General features: G+C 40.2%; 3 protein-coding genes across 4 annotated transcripts in view; 1 reads left to right on the forward strand and 2 right to left on the reverse strand.

Moving 5' to 3' along the window:
• The window catches only part of LOC137041249 (E3 ubiquitin-protein ligase TRIM9), a 69208-nt gene extending 65692 nt beyond the window's left edge, over positions 1-3516 (reverse strand). The window contains exon 1 of one of the 2 annotated variants that reach the window (XM_067417298.1): positions 2388-3516. In XM_067417298.1, the coding sequence (XP_067273399.1) occupies positions 2388-3152 (765 nt within the window). In that variant the 5' untranslated portion in view covers positions 3153-3516. The remainder of the gene's footprint in view (positions 1-2387) is intronic. The other variant, XM_067417301.1, reaches the window with a different exon arrangement.
• A 1177-nt stretch (positions 3517-4693) lies between these two features.
• On the reverse strand, positions 4694-8132 carry exoc8 (exocyst complex component 8). The gene has a single exon (XM_067417302.1). The coding sequence runs from the start codon at positions 8000-8002 to the stop codon at positions 5948-5950; it is 2055 nt and encodes a 684-aa protein (XP_067273403.1). The 5' UTR covers positions 8003-8132; the 3' UTR covers positions 4694-5947.
• An 809-nt stretch (positions 8133-8941) lies between these two features.
• Positions 8942-19561, forward strand: sprtn (SprT-like N-terminal domain). Its single transcript, XM_067417303.1, has 5 exons — positions 8942-9520; positions 10026-10125; positions 11908-12036; positions 13401-13692; positions 17095-19561. The coding sequence occupies exons 1-5, from the start codon at positions 9213-9215 to the stop codon at positions 18144-18146; spliced, it is 1881 nt and encodes a 626-aa protein (XP_067273404.1). The 5' UTR covers positions 8942-9212; the 3' UTR covers positions 18147-19561.
• Positions 19562-22781: the final 3220 nt, after the last annotated feature.

Consider the following 22781-nt stretch of genomic DNA (forward strand, 5'->3'; position numbering starts at 1 on the left):
TGTGATTTAATATCTCTCACAATGTGACTTAATTTATTGTAATTGTGACTTTATTATTTGTAATAAATTGTGGTTATGTATCACAATGTGACTATATATCTCACATTTATTTATTATTTAAACTGTCTCAAAATCACCTGTGTTATGTTTTACTCTAAGATTAAAACATAAATCCATTCAACCTAACAGATAATATTTTGATGTGTATATTATTTATCTTTATCTCTCTTTGTTCATATGTATCTCATGCACAGCAGATAGCAGGTTCTTATGTGTATAATCCAGCAATAAAAAACATGTAGTCGATGAGATCTCTCTCTCTTCTGAAATGTCATAATGGATGGGAATCAATACTTAAATCTTCAACCTAATGTTTTATTCACTAAAATCAACAAATATATGTCCGATCTTCATATTTCACAGCCCATGTTTGGTTTGTAAATGACAATGCCACAAACACCACTAAAGACGGCATAGCGCACCAACGTAGGGATTAGAGAGATTCGGTCTAAATTCGCGGCTAAAGGTGTGTTCTAATTTAGTTGATCAATCTGGCAGCTTCATGCAATATGTGTAAAATTATCTGTTCTTTCAGCTCCATCTGAATCCATTAAAGTGAAAGAAGAAAAAAGAGACCCAGCGGGATGGTAGAATGCAGACTGACTCATACACACTCACACAGTTCCTCTCTGCCTACAATAAAAACAGCACACACAAACACACACACACACACACACACACACACACACACACACACACACACACACACACACACACACACACACACAAACACACACACACACACACACACACACACACACACACACACACACACACAATCACACACAACACACACACTGTGATTCTCTCCATCCACTACACACGAGCTTTCCTCAATTTCCTACCACCCCCTGCCTCTGCACATCAGCGCACACACATACTGTACAACAGCATAAGGCACTTACACTGACCTACTCACACTCACACACACAGCAGAGCTAAAGGGGCAGAGACAAGCATGAGTAGAATCCCATAGTGAACAGTGTGTGTGTGTGTGTGTGTGTGTGTGTGTGTGTGTGTGTGTGTGTGTGTGTGTGTGTGTGTGTGTGTGTGTGTGTGTGTGTGTGTGTGTGTGTGTGGGTGTGTGTATGTGTATGTGTGGGCTGGTAATCCCAACGTTATGGGCAAAGATGGCAATATCCAAAATCCTTGTCCTTTTGGGGACATTTTTTGGTCCCCATGAGGAAAACATCTTATAAATCATACAGAAGGAGTTTTTTTGAGAAAGTAAAATGTAAAATGTCTCATGTGATGGGTTGGTTTATGGGTAGGGGCAGTGTAAGGAAATAGAAAATACGGTTTGTACAGTATAAAAACCATTACGCCTATGGAAAGTCCCCATAAAACATGGAAACACTATGTGTGTGTGTGTGTGTGTGTGTGTGTGTGTGTGTGTGTGTGTGTGTGTGTGTGTGTGTGTGTGTGTGTGTGTGTGTGTGTGTATGTGTGTGTGTGTGTGTGTGTGTGTGTGTGTGTTAAAACAGCTGTGTGTAGCTTAGTTTCAGTCTAACCTAAGGTTGCGTTAGTGTTCTGAAAGATGTTTAAGAAGTCAAAAGCAAAATGTAAAGCATCTCCTGCAGCAATTTAAAAAGTATATGCATATGTCAGCATAAAATCACAGCTATATGTATTGAACTACACTAAGCTGAGATCAGTGTTTTGTGTGATCGTCTTTTTGGGAAGAGCAAATCCTAAGTACTGTGGTAGTACCATGGTTTAGAGATAGTATCAAGCGGAAATACAATGGCATTTTGGCATACAGCATGGATGCTCATCATATTGCATGCTAGGATATTGTATAAACTAGAAAAAAAAAACATGTTTATTAAGGTTTTGTGCCAAAATATGAGCTTATGTTTGAAGACCTGAAAAGGTTCAATGTAGCCTACACTCTTTTCTCTTACACTCTTCTTTATTGTTCTTGTGGGTTCCATGAAGAACCATCCATAGAAACTTCCCATTGCACATGTTTGGGGGAAAATGGTTCTTTCGAGAACTGTTCAATAAGTTTTGGGGGGTATAACCTAAAGGTTCTTCTATTGCTATCTAAACACGTTACTGTTAGGAGTGTAGCAACAAACAATTAGATTTCGTTTCATTGGACTCTAATAAAAAGTTTGATACTGCACATTTTAGAGGTTCCGAATCCTTAGTTCAATATAACATATTTTTTTCTAAAAGTGTGTGGTACTTTTTAACTTTTTCGCAACTGAACCAAGTACCATTTTTTGGAAGACGCCCTCGCTAGTACAATTGGAGTAACATACCGCGGTGCATGAATGCCAGTAGGTACCATGTTTTACCAATATAGCCACAGTGCCGATTACCTTGTGTTGTTTCCACATGGCGGCCAGGGGCTTCACGTCATGTTTTCCGTGTTTTCCCTCCTCCAGACACTGATAGCATACGGGGGTCTTGCAGCTGGCGCAGTACATGCTGTAGTTCTCCGATTCGTGATCCACGCAAGTCGCCTGTTTGCGCGCGGAGGCGCCGACCGGTGGCGCGATCCCCGCCTGCGCTTGAGTCGGCGGCAGCAGCCGGTGCTTGGCCAGCGGTCCGCGGGAAGGGTGGCAACGCTGCTGACACGGAGCGCAGTAGAACACATCGCACTGCTCGCACATTACCGTGGCGTCCACCGGATTACGGTCGCACAGCTGGCATTTGACGGAGGCAGCGCGGCTCTGCTGATAGCGGGACACGATCGCCTCCAGCAGTCGGTTGCGCTGGAATCCCCGGAGCCCCCTCTCGTCCAGAGACACGCTGCGGTGGCATAGCGGGCAGGTGATGGAGCAGTGGCGGTGGACCAGTGCTGGCGGGAATACACGCACTCCGTTGGGAGACTTCAGGCACGGCGTGTATGAGCCGTAGCCGCTGTCCGTCTCGCTGTACATGCTCATCTTGTCCATATCCAGATAATCATAGTCCGAGGTGCCGGAGCTTCGGCTCTGTGGAGGGGTCTCTCCCTCCGGGGTCTGCACGATGATATTCCGGGCACACGCCAGGCAGACATTATGAGAGCAGGGTAAAATAATGGGCTCCTTAAAGAGAGAACCGCAAACCGGGCATTTCAGTTCTTCCTCCATCGCGTCCATAAACCCACTCACACGCGCAGCCGTTCAATGAAATCAGAGCAGCACTACCAGACGCGGACAGCTCCGTTACCCGCTCCGCGCATGCGCATTGAGAGAACGATTATGGTCGTTGTAGTCGCTCTGCCGATACCCGCTGCTTGAGTTGAGCTTATAAAAACTACAACTCCCTTAATTCCGCTAATTAAATGCGGTGAGAAGAATTTGTATTATCGTCCCGTATTCCAGGGTCATCGGTTTGAAAAAAAAGAGCCTAATTTGCAATTTAAAGAAACCCGTGTGTAAACAACCCCGTCAAAGGAGGACAGGCGTTGTAATTGTGATGGCATCCAAGAGAGGGCTGACCAGTAGACTATTTCTGTAAGTGGCCGTAAATAATTAGGGCCAGGAATTTATCACAGCGTGCATCGAGCTGCTTACAGTCCATCCTGCCCACACAGTCTAATTACAGCACAGAATTAATAAGCACTTCATCATGCAGAATCACCATAATCCTACCGCACGTCATCTGATGATTGACTGCTAATGAAAATAATATTAATAATAATAATTTATATATATATAATATATATATATACACACACGTAGCCTAAACAAACTTTTGTTAGATGCGATTAATCGATTTGACAGCACTAATATACAATCAAACCTAAATTTATTCAGACACCTTAAACATTTCCTCACATTATCACAGATTATTTAGAAACTGGTAATAAAATATGACGAGTTAAACTGTCAGAACAAATTAATCTTAATATCTGATAAATTTGATAGAATGTATGTCATAGATTACAATCATCCAATAAGATGTTAAATTTAAGTACAAGATAATATAAATTTAGGCCAACCATTACAGATCAATGCTTAATTTTGTTCAGTCTGTTGTGTAAAGGGTGGCAAAAGTGTGTGTGTGGCCTGGTAATCCCTACGTTATGGGGACAAAATGTCCCCACAAAGATGGCAATATCCGAAATCCTTGTCCTTGTGGGGACATTTTTAGGTCCCCATGAGGAAAACATCTTATAAATAGCACAGAAGGAGTTTTTTTTGAGAAAGTAAAAATGCAGAATGTTTCCTGTGATGGGTAGGTTTAGGGGCAGGGGCAGTGTAAGGGGATAGGATGTACAGTTTGTACAGTATGAAATCCATTACGCCTATGGAAAGTCCCCATAAAACATGGAAACACGACATGTGTGTGTGTGTGTGTGTGTGTGTGTGTGTGTGTGTGTGTGTGAAAATTAAAAGGATAGAAAATCAATATAATCAACAAATAATTTTCAATGAACAAATGTCCAGTCTAATCTAATCTAATAGTAGACCAGTACATATTTGGTTTGACAATCAGGGCAGGAATGGCAGACACCATTGTTCTTTCACACATGCCTGTCATGTTGTTCAGAGGCGTGAGACTGATCCGGGAGATTATGCCTGGGGTCTGCCAAGAGAAAAATGAACTCCTGTCATAACCCAGAGGGTGATGCATGACTAAAATGCTGGAAAACCAGCGTTCAAGTTTTATGTGTGTCAGTGCAAACCAGACAGTATCGAATAATGAAGTTAGACTTTATTGATTCATTAAAGTTTTTGTATTAAATCCATCGAAGTCTCATGAACATCCAATCTTTTCCTCATATTATCATTCTGTCTGCATCAAGAGGGTTTAAAAGAAAACACAACAAAAACATAATACAAAAAGATCTTGTGAATATATGATCAAGGAGGCAGTCTGACAGAGAACAGAAACAGCAAGCATGAAAGAGAAACAGATGAAAGGGGAATATTTTTAATAACTCTGGGTTGTTGTCAAGACTGTGGCTTTGGGATTTTTAACCGAGCCTTCCTTTTATTGAACAATTCCCTGTACACCAGGGGTCACTACATTTAAAGCTGAGACATCTGGAGCACACCAATACAACATATTCATGTTAAAGGGATAGTTCACCTAAAAAAAATGAAACCTGAATGAGTTTCTTTCTTCGGTTGGACACAAAAGAAGAAATTGGAGAAGAATATCGGTAACCAAATGGTTGTGGGGCACCATTAACTTTCATAGTATGGAACAAAATACTATAAAAAGTCTATTTTGCCCCACAACTGTTTGGTTAAACAACATTCTTCAAAATATCTTCTTTTGTGTTCAACCGAAGAAACTCATACATGTTTGGAACAACAACATGAGGATGAGTAAATGATGACAGAAATGTATTTAATTTTTGGGGGGTGAACTATCACTTTAAGCAAGTTTAATGCACTTTGCATTAAGCAAAACAATGTCTTTACTAATTTATAATTGCAGTAAAAAAAAAAAAAAAGAACAGTAAAAGGAGTGTAATTTTATATTTCAACATGTAGGGCAATATTAATTAATTATACAGTTTATTATAAATTATCAAAGAACCAAAAATGATAAATTAATACAATTATAAAACAAAAGTGTTATATAGTTGCTATTTGTGATTTGATTCTGTCATTATTTACTCATTATCTTCCCTCATTTTATTTCAAACCATGCTGTTGTTTTAAAACTACATGGAAAAAAAATGGTCAACGTTTTTTTGTAATTTTTTGAAGCTTGAGACCCATTTGAAAAGTTTAAGATTTTTGTGTTCCATGTACAACAACATTAGGGTTTGACAAGAAGGCAAGTAAATAATGACAGAATTTTTATTACCAGTGAGCCCTTCAGTGAGTTGAGGGTGCATCACACAAAAAAATGAGTCATACGAGTGTACTTCGTGAAATGCATTGAGATTTTGAGAACTCTGTGGTAGTGCATTAGCAGTCTTGTTAATTCACATTTAAACAAAGGACACGGTGCTGTCGGGGTTGACTCTGACTGGTCGAGAGCTCTTCCTCAGATCCTGGAGCTGTTTGGCTGGTTTCCCCACTCCCTCCTCAAACCTCCTCTCCACAACAGGAAGCACCGTCTCATGCAGGAACGAGGCGTTCTGCAGAATGAAGGACTTTTTCTCCGTCTCCTGTTCGCAGCGCAGGCTGTAGTCCACATGCTGCACCGCAACCAGTATGATCTCCCGCAGGCTCTCCAGAAACACCATGTGCAGCTCTGGGAAGTATAGCTTCAGTCCTTCCTCCAGGAAGGCCATCATCTGCTTGGTGAAGGCCACGATGGTGTAGCTCAGGTTGACCCAGCAGTCTTCTCCCGTATACTGATCAAAACTGCCTATCCCGCAGCTCCGCATTTCGTCCTTGAGTTTGGCCAGAGCTTCGGGAGTCATCAGGTTCATCCTACGCCACATCTCCTCAGAGTTACGATGCTTCGTTGCTTCTATAATGACGTCTTTCTGGCTTAGTAGCGCCGCCCTGATGTCTTTCACAAGCAAGGACTGTAAAATGAAGGTCAGATCCAAGCCAATCTCGCTCAGCTGCTTGCAGTGCTCGCTTGCAAATTTCACGCATTCTGCAGCGGTGGACAAGCTCTCTTTGCTGTCAAACACCTGCTTGCTGAAGGCATCTACGAACATCTTCATCACCGAACGAGACCAAACCACAAAAGCAGAGTAGCAGCCGGTGTTGCCAGCAAAGTCTGTCTCAAACTCCCTGGCGGTTTCCAGTAGGCTTGTGAAGAAGATGTTACAGAGCTTTTGGATGTAAAGCAGCGTGGCTCCTTCGATGCGAAGCTGTCGGATGGCGGTTTGCACGGCTGCTGCTCTGTTTTTCAAAAAGAGCTCACAGGCCTTGGTGGACTGGCCCAGCCGAATGAGCTGGGATACGGCCCGCCGTGTGGCTTTAGGACCTCCGCGCAGAGAGCGATCTGGCGAGAGTTCAAACACCAGAACCTCCGTCAGCTGTCGAACGCGCTCATCCACCTTCCCCCTGAGCTCCTTCACCCGTGGGCTCACAGGTTGCTCCTTCAGATATTCGTTTAGTTTGTCCAGAAGATCAACAGCACCCTCAAAGTCTCTCTGAGCGATGCACACATCAAGGTCTTCTGGAAGCTCCTGGATCCATTCGGGACTCAGATCCACCAGTTCCTCTGAATCCAGCGGTTCGTCATCTTCAAACGGGTTTGTGGAGACTTCCTGCCTGACTGGCGACGTTGGCACCTCTTCTTCCTTTGTGTGCTTGTCTTTTGCCACTTTGTTTTTCTTTGTTTCCTCCAGGATCTCAAGCCACTCTTTCTTGATCTTGCTGTTCTCAGCTTTGAAGATGCGGCTATCTGGGAACATGAGGATTTTGAACATATCTTTGATTGGAGGGTTGTCTTTTACGTTCACAACCGCAAAGCTTTCCAGATCATACAATGCACTGTACTTGTATTTCACAGCTCCACGTCTGTTTGCCAACCAGGTTGCAATTAGCAGGCAATCGTTCATCAGAAATGCATGGACCTTTTGGATCTGTGACATGTTGTCTGCGTCATACTCTAAAAGATCACCATTGTAGACCAGATATCTGCCTGGGGTTTCCATGATGTTCTTGCATCCCTCCACTTTTTCCAAAAGTGTGGTTAGGGTTCTTTGTTTGACCTCTTCTGTTTCCTTTGGGAAGGCTGTTAGCATCTCTTTGGCCGTTTCATCTTTATCTGTGGACAGGAGAGACTGTGTAATGCTCTCCATTATGCTCTTCTGCTCAGTGAGAATGTGACTGAGCTGATACATCTCACTTTCCAGGTAAGAAATCTCCTTAGCTGTCTCAATAAACTGTCTGTAGTTTTTATAAACATTTTTCTTCAGATTTTGTGCGGTTTCGTCGGCGAGTGTTTGTATTTTCTGACGGTGTTCTTGTAAATCTCTGTCACCGTCCGACTGCTGCGAGAGCTGCTTAACGTACGACTGAGGATCGAAATTAGGGGATTCCAGCAATTTACGCAAACGATTTCCGGTGTCTGCCATTTTTTGGATGTTACGGTGAAAGAAAATGTATAAAAGAAACACAAATATTGATACAATTGTGTAAAAATCAGTCCGTCATTACAGTGCAGCTGCAGAGAGACTGCTTCCTCAACAGGAAACGTGCGGCAACTCCCCGTGACGTCAGTCATATCACGTGAAGAGCGAACGTTTCAAAATACACAACAACAAAGATTCACTCACGTATAATATGTTTAAATAATTTAATAATAATAACATGTGCTTCTAGTAACACGTTTTTGCTTGCATTCGGTGTGTGGCAGGTGTTTTGTTGTTGTCCATGCATGGTAATAAGCCTATAATAAACAAATAAATAGTTTGATTAAATAACACATATTCACCATGCATATGTTCATTCATACACTTTTTTTTAAAACATAACTCACAAATATAAAGTATATTCATATTTTTTAAATATGCTATTATGCCCATTTGAGTAAAACAAGCACGATCGAGCTCCTTTGTAGGAAGTGTTCAGAGTAAAATGTTTAAATTATTCTAGATGAAACCACCTTGTTGAACAAGGGAAAAAATATTTGCAGAAGACTCCAACTTTCAATAGCAGAGTGAATAATTAAATATCAAATTATTAATTCTACTACTGTTGTTGTTTATATATATATATATATATATATATATATATATATATATATATATATATATATATATATATATATATATATATATATATATATATATATATATATATATATATAACAACAACAATATATATAATGCAGCTATATCAACTCCGTGCAACAATTTTAATGGTCAACATTTTCAATAAGAATAACGTAACCCGGCATTCATTTATTTTATTTTTTATTTTTATTTTCTAACTCTATTTTACCTGTTTGTATATTGCTTGTTGTAATATCACCAATGTTGTGCTGTCCATGCTTATAACGTAATCTTATTTTTTTTTAAATCCCAGCATTCCCCCACACCGTGTGACTTTATGATTGGCCAACAATTATTCTCTGGTGGAAATGCCCTGACACTGTCAAGGCTGACTGTATATTTTCAAAAAAAGATTTGAGACCTCAATCATTACCATCACACCCACGAAATCCTACGATTAGCCCGAACTGTAAGGCGGGAGTTTCATTGGTCGTGATTAATGTTTTTATGTTGAGGTTTTGTGCTGGTTGGTGTCATCTGGTTGATCTGTTCTTACTAAAGCAGACATAAGATGGAGGATGAAGACTTTTTACTCGCTCTTCGTTTACAAGAGCAGTTTGATCAGGAGACATCGGCTGATAGATGGAGTGATGAAGACTATCCGTCTAGTAAAAAGCGTAAGATTGACTCCTCTGGGCTGATGGATGTGATTCCCTACTCTCAGCCCAGACCAGAGAGACCGCTGTCCATCGTGGATGAGTCGTGGGAGACGCTGGACCCCAATCCGGACGCAAGAGCCATGTTCCTGCAGTTTAATGACAAGTTCTTCTGGGGGAAACTCAGCGGTGTGGAGGTGAAGTGGAGTCCGCGGATGACACTGTAAGAATCACAAACGCAACGGACAGGATTCTGTCAGATGCTTAATAAAACTGATAGAAAGATAGACAGAGAGGTATATAGATAGATAGACACACATAGGATGAAACTGTAACAGTCACAAACACAACGGTCATGACTCATGATTCTGTCAGATGCTTAATAAAACTGATAGATAGATAGATAGATAGATAGATAGATAGATAGATAGATAGATAGATAGATAGATAGATAGATACAAAAAACAGACCAGTTGACAGATATAGAGAGACAGCTGGAAAGACAGGACTGACAGTTACGTTAGATAGACAGAGATAGACAGACTTTCTAAAAGACAGACAGACAAAAACAAACATTATATATATATATATATATATATATATATATATATATATATATATATATATATATATATATATATATATATATATATATTGAAATAAGAATGCATAAAAATGGATGGATGAGTTTGAATTGTGTTAACTACTGGCTAATGTTTGACTCTCAGATGTGCTGGTGTTTGCTCTTATGAGGGAAGAGGAGGCTTGTGTTCCATTCGCCTCAGTGAACCACTACTGAAGCTCAGACCCCGTAAAGATCTTGTACAGGTTGGTTAAATGTGATTTTTTTCATTTTTAAAGTGAAAATGAAAATTACTTAAAAGTAAAAAAGTAAAATTACTTAAAAAGTGAAATTACTTAAAAGTGGTTCACTTCACCCAAAAAGAACATAATCCCATAATTTACTCACCCTCAATTCATTCTATGACATTTTTCTTTCAGAGAAATATAAAATCATAGTAGGTTAATATAAAAAAAGTCCAAAAAAGTGCTTCCATCCATTATAAAAGTAATACACATGGCTCTGAGGGGATAATAAAGGCCTTCTGAAGTTTGTGTAAGAAAAATATTCATATTTAAAGGAGCATGGTTGCATGCGATTTCACTTTTTTTAAAAACTTTAGTTAGTGTGTAATGTTGCTGCTTGAGCATAAACAGTATCTGCAAAGTTACAGCGCTGAAAGTTCAATGCAAACTGAGATATCGTCTTTTAAAGTTATGGCAGTTTATTGCCTACAAAAAACGGCCGGTTTGGAAAACAACAAGCTTCTTCACGGGTTGGTGACATCATAAACCCTTGCTATTGTTATAAACACTATGACTTCTGCCCGTAATGGTAAGGGGCGTGGCCTGTGCTTGGCACTTCAGCCAATAAAAATACATGAAACTACATTTGGCCATCTAACCAATCTAAGACCATTGCGCTTTTCGGAGGGATGGGCTTTATTGAAGCAGGAAGCAAACGAGCCGTTCAAAGGACAGTGGACACAGCAGTGTGGAATAAAGGTAAAATATAAGAAAAATACGGCATAAAAAAAGGAATTATTAAGACATGTTATACTGCACCCCATAAACACAACCAAGCCTAGAAAAAAAACACGGAACCACCACTTTAAAACATTATCAAGTAAAACATCTAGCTTTCCGGCAGACCTCCTTCCGAGAGTGCTTTACAGAGTGCTCAACTCTTGCAATCTCAATATAAGATCTGTATCAAACATTGATGCACCTCCTGAGGGAAATAAAATCACAACACTTTGTAAAGTCAACTCTAGCACATCTTGGAAATTAATTGACATTAAAGGATTAGTTCACTTTAAAATTATTATTTTTTACTCACCCCCAATGTCATGTCTTTTTTTCTTCAGTCAAAAAGAAATGTAAGTTTTTTGAGAAAAACATTCCAGGATATTTCTCCATATAATGTATTTCAATGGCAACCAACATTGAAGGTCCAAATCAATGCAGTTTCAAAGCGCTTCGAAGGGCTTCAGAGGTTCTGCATGATCCCAGCCGAGGAATAGGGTCTTATCTAGTGAAACGATCTGTCATTTTCAAGAAAATATACAAATATATATACTTTTTAACCCCGAATGCTCGACTTCAGTGTTGTGGGTTTTTTTCACGGCGTATGACATCATCACATTGGAAAGGTCACGTTGGTCTCACTCTCCACCTACTTCAAAATCGTCCGACATTGTTGTTTTACCATTATTTTTGTAAAGGCCATTTGATTTAGTCTTTTCACGTTCATTTTAACAGCAGGTCGGTACTTCCACATACGTCACAGCCACAACCTTTCTGACGTAATGATGCCACACGCCGTGAAGAATCACAACACTGAAGTAGAGCATTCGTGGTTAAAAAGTATATACATTTAATTATTTTTCTTGAAAATGACAGATCGTTTCAACAACTATTCTAAAGAGAATAAGGTTTGTTTCATTAATCTAATAGCTTGTTCCACCATATAAATTTAAGATGAAGTGCCCTAAATGTATTACATGAAAAGTTGCAGCTTGATTTTAATGTTACTGTTTCTTTCTACAGACTCTTCTTCATGAGATGATCCACGCTCTTCTCTTTGTGACTCAAAACAACAGAGATAGAGATGGTCACGGACCAGAGTTCTGCAAACACATGAACAGAATCAACCAAGCAAGCGGCACCAACATCACTGTAAGACACATTTTTAATATTAGGATTAGATTATTAACTCTTTCCCCGTCATGTAAAAAAAAAAAAAGTTGTCAGCCACCGCAAGTGTTTTTGACCATGGTCACAAAAATGTAATAGCCCATTAAATATTTTGTTTTATGAATATCTGAGCATGCAATATATGAAAAGAAGGAGCTGACCCTCATGCTGACCAATCTAGCTTCATACATTCCTTTTTTTATCAACACTTGAATATGGGTCAGTTTCATTAAAAAAAGCAACATTTTGAACAAAAAAGAAAATCAAGTTTTTATGAAAGACTGTATCCAGATCAGATTCAGAGCGATGATCAAACACAGATGGAGTAGATCGAGTCCAACACCCCTAATGCTTCACAGTCATGTAGCTCGTCCTGGCTCCACATGTCATTCAGTAACATTCGATTTGAAAAGAGGCTACAATTTGCACAAGCTCACTAAAATTGGACAGTTGAAGACTGGAAAAATGTTTCCTGGTCTGATGAGTCTCGATTTCTGTTGAGATATTCAGATGGTAGAGTCAGAATTTGGCGTAAACAGAATGAGAGCATGGATCCATCATGCCTTGTTACCACTGTGCAGGCTGGTGGTGGTGGTGTAATGGTGTGGGGGATGTTTTCTTGGCACACTTTACGCCCCTTAGTCCGAATTGGGCATCGTTTAAATGCCACGGCCTACCTGAGCATTGTTTCTAATCATGTCCATCCCTTTATGACCACCATGTACCCATCCTCTGATGGCTACTTCCAGCAGAATAATGCACCATGTCACAAAGCTTGAATCATTTCAAATTGGTTTTCTTGAACACAACAATGAGTTCACTGTACTAAAATGGCCCCCACAGTCACCAGATCTCAACCCAATAGAGCATCTTTGGGATGTGGTGGAACGAGAGCTTCGTGCCCTGGATGTGCATCCCACAAATCTCCATCAACTAAAAGATGCTATCCTACAATATGGGCCAACATTTCTAATGAATGCTTTCAGCACCTTGTTGAATCAATGCCACGTAGGATTAAGTCAGTTCTAAAGGCGAAAGGGGGTCAAACACAGTATTAGTATGGTGTTCCTAATAATCCTTTAGATGAGTGTTTATTGCCAGGTAGCTCGTGGCAGGAAACTGTATGAATGTCAATGGGTGCCGGGAGCGGTCAGGCTATTATCAGACCATCCGCTCCCATTCTAAGTACACCAGGGATACTGACCGCCACCATCTTTGATTCAGAAATGTATTCCTCGCCGCAAGAAAGCTGATCGATTCCCAAGGGAGAACTGCGGGAATGCAGACCTGTACTAAGCATCATGACATTGCATTTATGACATTATGACTTGCATCTCTTTTCACAGGTATATCACTCGTTTCACGATGAGGTCGACGTGTACAGGCAGCACTGGTGGCGCTGTGACGGACCCTGTCAGAATCGCCGACCATTCTTCGGATACGTAAAACGTGCGATGAACAGACCTCCCTCGGCCAGAGACCCCTGGTGGGCTGAGCACCATAGGACCTGCGGTGGAACGTACACCAAAATCAAAGAGCCAGAAAACTATGGGAAAACAAACAAAAGCGACAAAAAGAAAGACAAGAATCCTTCCAATGGGATTTCCAAGAATTCAAAGCCTTCCAGCAGCACAACAGGTGATCTATTCGCTTTGACCACATTTACCCCGTATCCACCAGAATAACCCGGGTGCTAGTTAAGAGCTAGTGTCAGTTCTAAGTTGGTTCGACTTGAGAGCCTTTAAGAACCGGTTTGGCTTTCCACAGGCTAGAGAGCCACCACAGAGCTATAGGTCTTACGTCACTGTATCTCATCTTTCTCTGATTTGAGCACTTGGAAAGAACCGTCCACTAGATAGTGTCCATAACCGCATCTATCCACGCTCATATTCAAAGGAGTGTACTTTGAAAGGCTTATGCACCGACTGTTAATTTCTTTGATAAATAATTCACTGATAAAAATGTTTGTGATGACAAATTATAACAAGAATATAATGACCTTTTTGTTGATAAATATGTACGAGACGGAAATGGTGGGGCGATATGTGAAGAGATTCAATCTCAATGAATCTCTTTGTGTGGTAGGAAGGTTAGATTTGCACATTTGAATGGTAACATACTGATCTACCCGGGAGTTGGGTTGGCCCGATAGATTGTGATTTTCCTTGTCCCCTCCCGCAAAAGAAAGTTATTCTCAATCACAATACAAATTAAATTCAAAACAGTTTAATGAACACATTGTACACTAAAGATTGTATTGTGCAAAAAACGCCAAACAAACTATAGGCGACTTGTTGTTTTACACAAACCAAACCAATGATATTCAAATGGCGGACCTTGGTCCACATGCGGACCCACGCATGTTTCCATCCGGACAGCGGGACAGAACTGTAGCACCATTTTCCTGTTTCTAGTTGAAGTGAGCAGAGTGACAAAAAAGCAGTGTGGATCACAAAACAAGCACTCAGGATCATTTGTGTTTATGATATTTCAGCACTATATCATCTAGTAATTTTATTTAAAGCCAAACGCGCTTCATTCAAGCCTTTTCAGCCCCATGCACGTTATCTTTTTCTCCAGATACGCACCATATTAACGGAGCGTAGTGCTCAAACACATCCCACCCCCCTAAATCCTCAGTGCATTGTATATTGTTATTAGTAGTAGAATTAGTATTATTATCTTATTATTATATTGCTATTATCTATTTTTTTTACAGAAACACCAACAATATCTTAAGCACCACCACCAGTCCAAAGTTCAGTTAAATGAAAAATATGCATTCATACATGGTTACCAACAAATTTAGTTCTAATTACTAAAGTTCTTAGTAATTTATAAAGTTCTTTTCTAAGATAATCATAGTGCTTGGTTATCATAATCTCATAACATAGTCTAATGATTGATTGACTGATGTAAAAAGATAAAAAAATTAAAAAGCTGTGCCATTTTACAAAGATATTGTTCAATTAGGTGTTTTATATATATATATATATATATATATATATATATATATATATATATATATATATATATATATATAATAAAGTATATCAGTCTGGTGACTAAACAATAAACAAACAAAATGAAGGCCCTTCTCCAATGACCTACTGTCATTGATGACAGAATACCTAATTTGAAGTGTAAATGTATTGTCATAAGGTGGCAGCAGCAGCATTATATAGTGCAATAATAGTGGTGACACAGTCACACAGCAGAAGTCAAGTGTAAGCAAAGTAAAAAAGTAGCCTTGGTACAAGTTGGTAGTGTTTTCACCAGAAATCTTAAGTAAAAGTATAACAACTCCTTAACATTTTAGTATAACAAAAACTAAAGTAATTTATGCCATGGTCTGTTGGAAAACACAAGTCTAAATGGCTGGAAGGTGTGCAATAAAATCGTTTAACTCTTTCTCCGCCAGCGTTTAAAAATAAAAGTTGATGGGCTTTAATAGCCCATAGAATATTTTGTTTTATGAATATCTGAGCATGCAATATATCAACAGAAAGAGCTGACCCTCTTCTTTTAAAAATAAAAAAGATTATTGTAGCTTGCATTCCTTTTTTATCAACAGTTGAATATGGGCAAGTTTCATAAAAAAGCAACATTTTGAACAAAAAGCTGAGAAAATCAAGTTTTTGTGAAATACTGTTTCCAAGATCAGATTCAGAGTATTGATAAAACACAGATAGAGTAGATCGAGTCCCTCAGATCAACACCCCTAATGCTTGCACAGTCCTGTAGCTCGTCCTGGGTCCACATTTCATTCATTAACATTAGGCAGTTTTGATAAAAATTATGTTTAATGTTGATGATCCCGTTATTTTTCATATGCATATGATTACATACGATCGCTTGTTTTACTGCGTCTTACTCGTGTGTTTTGATCAGGAGATTCAGTACTCATTCAGAAGATGTACAATAGTGCCCCCTAGCATTTGGCCTGGAAGCGTTTTCTCACAAATAACAGAAAATTCTGTGTTTGGCTGGGAAAGGGTTAACTCACAGCAGGTAGTTCAAAGTCAGTTGAATTACCATTCTATATTAATGCGCTGTTTTTATTGCTCACACACTCGCATGCAGAACGTGTAGATCGCGCTGCGCACACACACAAACATTGATGAGCACAGAAACTTGGCAACACTGCCCTGCAACATTTAGTCATAAAATAGTTTTTTCTACCGGATCACTACATTATATTTCTCAGCAACAATGGGGCTACATCACTAATTTTAAGTAGTAAATGCACATCTTCATTGTTAAGAGAGACGCTGAACAGAAGCAGGTACGATTATCTATCTCTTGATAATTAATTCAAACAAATGCTATAATTCATTTATTCAAATAAATATAATCTCACGCACTAGTTTATCTCCATGTCTGATTCAAAGCGAGCAGAATGCTAGATCTAAGGAGCCGTAACTGACTAAAATATCCACCACTTTTACCCTCCCGGTCAAATATTGCGCTTCAAACATCAATAACAGCTTTAAGTTGTAAATGTTGGCAAATGACCTTGGCATAAGCCTCCTTTTGCTGGAGGTCTGACCTCTTGTAACCAAAGTACCACTTCCATACTATTGAAGTAGCTCCCTTTTTAGATACTTACTCGTCACTGGAGGCTGACATGCTGCTCTTACTCTGACAGGCGTTGTTGTTGTACGCGCTATGGAACATAAATGTCCCATACGTGATCGCTTCGCTATATCATCGATATCGTGAGATGACCCTTTTTTATCATGTAAAAATGTATACCGGTGTTATTGTGGACGGTGTGATATGGCACACCCTTACCCCGATGTAATCGTCCATCGCAATGTTTCACTGTAGACATCGTCTGATGCCAATTTGGTAGACATCGCCCAACCCTACCTGGGAACTTAACATACACTTGCTTAATGCCTTATACCAGAATACCTAATTCGAAGTGTAAATTGCAATGTCATGGCTGCTTGAACAAACATTTGACTATTGTTTTGATAGTGCTACACTGTACGCTTTTCTGGACAGTCAAATTATATGTATACTATTGTGTTGCAGGCACTGGCTCACAAGACATCCGAAATATCATTCCATTCAGTGGGAGAGGGTTTATTCTTGGAACTTCCACAAACAAGCAGAGTCAGAGTCCTCCTAAAGCACAACCCGACCCTCTGGTCTCTCCCAGTGACTCTCCACTCCTTCCGAGACTACCGTCCATTGAATCAAACTTGCACAAAAGAGTCAGCTCAGGTAAAAAAAAGTCTGTTGGCAACACTAGTGCTTTTATCAACATCAACGGCTCACCTGTGAGAATTTCCAAAGTTAAAGACTTGAGAGGCAAGCAGAGGTCAGTGCAAGATCTCTTCCAGGCCATAGTCCTCAAATCTCCAGAGAGAGCAACCAGTGCTGCCGGTTCCTCCAAGCCTGTCATGGATACTGTGACAGCAACCCCTAGTGCCTTAGACACAAAACCTTCTGGGAAAACAAGCCTGATCAACAACCTTCATTCATCCACCACCACAGGGCCAAAGCCTGGCTCTGCAGAGTCACAGCTCTCCAAATATTTTGGAAGCAGTGCTAAAACGGAATTCCTAGATTCAAAGTCGAAAGCTTTCGGAAGCCCCCAAAAGCCTGCAACTAGCACACCAGGTTACGTTTCTAAGTTCTCCGGAAGTAACCAAAAAGTAGGGTCCGATGCTTTAAGCTCAGGATTCCGAAACACCGGCAGTCCCCAGAGTACTTCAACTACTTCAGGGTCCGGTTCCAAGCACTTTGGAGGCTCCGTAAAACCTGAATCCGGCTTTCCGAGCCCCAGAAACATTGGCAGCCCCCGGACATCAGGGACTACGCCTTCAGGAGCCAAGAAAAGATCATGGGAAGAGCATAACTCTGAACATATCTTTGATTACTTCAAGCGGACAGTCGGTGAGTTCGCCACGTTCACAGCGCAGCAGGGAGAGGAGGACGAGGACGAAGACGAAGTTCTACCTGTAATCTGGAAACCGCAAGCAAACAATCCTCCAGTCCAAATCACCGTCCACTGCCCTGTGTGCTACATCGAAGTACCTGAGTCTACAGTTAATGAACATTTAGATTCATGTCTGTTGTAATCTTTAAAAACATGAAGTACAGGCAATAGGGCTTTACTAAAGCTCAGAGAGAAATGTTTTCTATGGTATTACTTTTCTCAAAACTCAGGTATAGCTCTAAATGCAATAATTATGTAAGTCACAGTTCTTAAAATTAATGTTGAAGTTGTTAGCAGTACAATAACCCACAAAACGTGCCACATTTCCTTTCATATTACTTTAATTATTCTACTGCTCCAAGACTTATTCTACCTCATTTTTGTAAAAAGAGAGCATTTTTTACATCATGGGAAGAATGTTGGGCACGGTCAGCACTGATTGACAGTTAGTGGCCTAAAGAGACGTCACTGTGCTTTTGTGGGTTGATGTCCGCGGTTCATGTCTATTCAGCGGTACTGAATTTCGCACGTGTCGGCTGTCCGCTGTGGGATTTAGATGTGCTTAGCTTTTCTGCCGGATCAGGCTTTGCAAGGTCGCTTTCATTCCGGTGTCATCAATAACAGCTCTGTCAGGTTGTCCCATGAGTGGGGGCGGAGCTTGTTCCACCTTCTGCATAATAATTTCACATATGCTTTGTGCCTTAGAGGAGTGCACACATTCAAAAAATAACCCCACCCAGATGTGAATATTAAGGTGTGCAGGCTAACACCTCTTGATATAATAATAGTCACAATGTATTGGTGTGATTCAAATTCAGCGACCCACCTTAGAAAGAAACAATGCCTGATGACGAGGTCACGCTACTCATGTTACACCTAGAACACGCAGATGTTACTTTTGGCGTGGTTCACTTATTGGCCCAGTTCACTTATAGGCCCAAGCACATACCTGCAGGACGCTGCGGTTTGTTTTTGTCATGCTCCAGGCAGTGATGTCATTCGTAATGTATGCATGCGGTTTTAACATGCACTACAGGTTCTGATAAAGGCAAACTGTGATGGTAATGCATCATGCTCTGTTGGGAGTGAAATCTTTGCACAATTTACTGTTGGCCAATTTAGGGCCGTTTTGTTTCAATAATGGTTTAAATTGATTCATACTCTGTCTTAATAATAATAAATAAATATATATATAATCACCCAAAAATGGAAATTTTGTCATCGCTTTATACTCACCTTCAACTTGTTCCAGACCTGTATGAGTTTCTTTCTTTTGTTGAACACAAAATAAGATATTTTGATACTGTCTGGATACCAACATTCTTCAAAATATCTTCTTTTGTGTTCAACAGAAGAAAGAAACTCATACAGGTCTGGAACAACGTGAGGGTGAGTAAATTATGTCAACATTTTCATTTTTGGGTGAACTATTCATTTTACGTGGTCAGTTTGTGTGTTGTTTTTGTTATAAACTGTTAAGTGTTTTTTCTATCGTGTTTTAAATCTGTTGCCTTTGTTAACTTTGTTGTTGAAATAAATGTTCAATTAATTAATTAATTTGGTATCCCCTTTGTCCTGTTGCTAAAGATGGTGTTAAAGCAGCACTAGGTAACTTTTCAACCTTCATAATATATTTTCAAGACTCTTGTGATTATATATCGACTTACAATAGGTTGAATGACACGTCTGCCATAGCTTGATGGGGTCTGTATCGTTTTTAATCGTACTTTTAAACTTCGGGTTTCAGGTAGTAACCCGAGAACAAAAAGAACTACAAAATTCGACTGCTTTACGGCATATACGTCACTTCCACCAACACCCACACTTCCTTAAATTCGGACGTGCGAGCCCAACTTTGTTTGTCGGATAATATAGTCATGTCCGAAGCAGCAGAGACAAATAAGAAAGAAAAGGTTTTGTTGGAGGAAAGCAATAAGAGGAAACGAAAAAGTGATGGGATTAAAGGGGGGGTGAAACACTCAGTTTCAGTCAGTGTCATGTCAATCTTGAGGACCTATAGAGTAGCATTGCATCCTGCATATCTCCGAAAAGTCTTTATTTTTTTTTATAATTATATAAGAAAGATGCGCTGTTCCGAGTCTTTCCGAAAAAAGCCGAGCGGGTGGGGGCGTATCGTGTAAGCGGAGCTAAATAATGACAAGTGCGCGCCGCTGTTATTGTGTTGAGTGCGTCGTAAAGCTGTGTCATCCCTAACAGCGGGAAAAAAACGTTATTCAAAATAAAAATATGGCTTTTAATCAGATACAGCCATACATCTATGATCCGGAATCAGACCCAGAGGCTGCAGTTGAACAGGAGCAGCAGCAAAAACGACTAGAGCAGGACGTCTCTATGTGGTACAAGTTATACACTAACTATATAATATGCTTAGCGACTTGTGTTATTTACATATTTATACTTGAATTATATCGTCGTATTTTTTTTCTTTGTAGGTGTACATGTGGGAAGTGCAGTTGTGCGTGTGTGTGTGTGTGTGTGTGTGTGTGTGTGTGTGTGTGTGTGTGTGTGTGTGTGTGTGTGTGTGTGTGTGTGTGTTTACGCGTGGTTTGTGTAGACAATTGTAGTAAGCGGACTGGTTTTGCACGGCAGGCTAGTGTTTACATAGGAAGACATGGAATAGTAGCGCATTTGAATGAAGAAGCGCGCTTATTTAGTATATAATTTTTCCCCACTCTTTGTGTATTGTTGTTTGGAGTGCTTTTACAATACACAACCATAAAGTTACACATATAGTGGCCAGCTAAACAAATGTACACGCACTACACATCGCATGCTCCATTGATCAATTAACTATACGTGATCATGTTTGGGCTACTTGATGGGCATAGGCAAAAACACAGACATTTGAATCAGTCTTACTCACCGCCTGCGGTTCTAACGTTGGGACCTTTATCGTTGGGACTGCTCCATCCTTCAGCATTAGGCGATCGGAAAATCCGGCGTCGAACTGGGCCTTTTTTATGAAACAGTTTGCACCGAAATGCAGTGAACAGACATAAACCTTTGCGGAACTCAGTTGCTGATCCGGAAAAGCAAATTCCATCCACTGTTGCCTTAACGCGGGGTTTTTTGGCAATCTGTAATGGGCTGTCTTGGTCTGGCAACCAAAAACTTTGGTCACTTTTTTGGTGACATTGTTAATTTCTTGAAGTCACATCACCTGTGCAGCGCAGCCTACGAGCCCCGCTTTGATGGGCGTAGGCTGTTGCTTTCGCACTCTCCCTCTCTCTCTCTCACGCTCTTCCGGTAGAATTGCCCGTACGGCCCATACAAGGAAATTCCGACCTATTAACGTCAAGTGGACCCATGATCGAAAAAAACTTGCCGAAACTTATGACTAACCGGAAGTAGTATTTTTGACAAAGAAATACTCCCATCAAACGTCCACCTTAACTTTTGAAACTTTGTCTATGTTTAGTATGGGAATCCAAGTCTTTAACAGTGTAAAAAGATCAGTATGCATGAAACAGCATTTCACCCCCCCTTTAAAGGCAGTATGAGGATCAACATTGGACCAGCGTTTGCTCGTTGGCGTGAGCTGAAGGAGGCGTGCCCCACCAATGCTGTCATGCTTGTTACAGTGATTACCTTCCACTCAAACATTGAACTGAAGTATCATATAGATTCTGTAAAACGGTAACCAATAGACTACTTTAATGACACTGGCTTGTAAATGTGAGCATTGCGATTATTTGGCGTTTGAAAAAAAATAAAACCCATGAAATTATATTCATATGACATGCTGAAACATGCCACTGACTGTACCTGGGATGAAGACATTTCAAACGTGACGCCAGAAGAACACCTGCATGTGAACTCCTCCTGCAGTGTTCAGGGTAACTGTTAGTGCTGCACCAACCCGCGGGGCCGCTTTTATGAAATTATTTGGCCCGCCCCGCACCACTGTATATATTTTTACAACCCGCCCCGCACCCGCGACCATTAAATAGACATACGGGGTCCGCGGGTTATGAGACGACCCGCGCATCCCTAGTTCAGGGCTGTCAGGGTTGTCATGTCAACAAATGCACGTGCGATGGCATCCCCTGTTATAGGATGACAGCTTACGACAGTAGTTGAGGACATTATTTTTTCCCAACTGTAGGGGGACCCCGAGAGCAAAAGTTACCCAGTGCTGATTTAATTCTGGTACCTTTTGAGAGTTGTTTGTAATGTAAAGATGTATTTTTATAGGATAAAGTAGACTTAGGTGCCATTCACTAAGGTTTTTTTGTTTGTTTTGTTTTTCATTCTACTGCTTGTGTCTTAACACAAAAAAGTGATAAGGGCTGTAGTAGATTTACACAATCGGTGTTATATTAACCCTCAGGAATCTGAGCTGTTTTGGGGCCCTTTAGAAGTTTTGACATGCTCTGACATTTGTGCTTTTTTCAGTTGCTTATAAACACTGTGTTCTGTGTGAACAGCCCCCTTACAAAATAAGATCTGTTCAAGTTCAGACATTTTATTAGTTATTTATTACGTTATTAATTGCAATTACATATCATTGTGTGAATAATTTCATCTTGTCCAGCTCTATTTATCTAATGGTTAAAAGCCATTGACAGCCTCTGAAAGTATAAGGTTTTTGAAAATAAACAGTGAGTGTGGGTGTTAAAGGGATAGTTCACCCAAAAATCATCATTATCTCACCCTCAAGTTGTTCAAATATTTCAACTATATTACCAATCTGCCTGCGTTGACACTATAATGGAAAGCTTTATAGCTGGATAGCATCACCGTTTTAGAGCAGCTG

The sequence above is a fragment of the Pseudorasbora parva genome, chromosome 15 (assembly GCF_024679245.1).
Source record: "Pseudorasbora parva isolate DD20220531a chromosome 15, ASM2467924v1, whole genome shotgun sequence".
NCBI lineage: Eukaryota > Metazoa > Chordata > Actinopteri > Cypriniformes > Gobionidae > Pseudorasbora > Pseudorasbora parva.

What these genes read in the sequence shown, in the direction of transcription:
- sprtn (XM_067417303.1), top strand. Translation starts at nt 9,213, where the DNA reads ATGGAGGATGAAGACTTTTTACTCGCTCTTCGTTTACAAGAGCAGTTT. An exon ending in CCCGTAAAGATCTTGTACAG is followed by an intron (nt 10,126 to 11,907) that starts GTTGGTTAAATG and finishes TTCTTTCTACAG; the next exon opens with ACTCTTCTTCATGAGATGAT. An exon ending in CAAGCGGCACCAACATCACT is followed by an intron (nt 12,037 to 13,400) that starts GTAAGACACATT and finishes CTCTTTTCACAG; the next exon opens with GTATATCACTCGTTTCACGA.
- exoc8 (XM_067417302.1), bottom strand. Translation starts at nt 8,002, where the DNA reads ATGGCAGACACCGGAAATCGTTTGCGTAAATTGCTGGAATCCCCTAAT.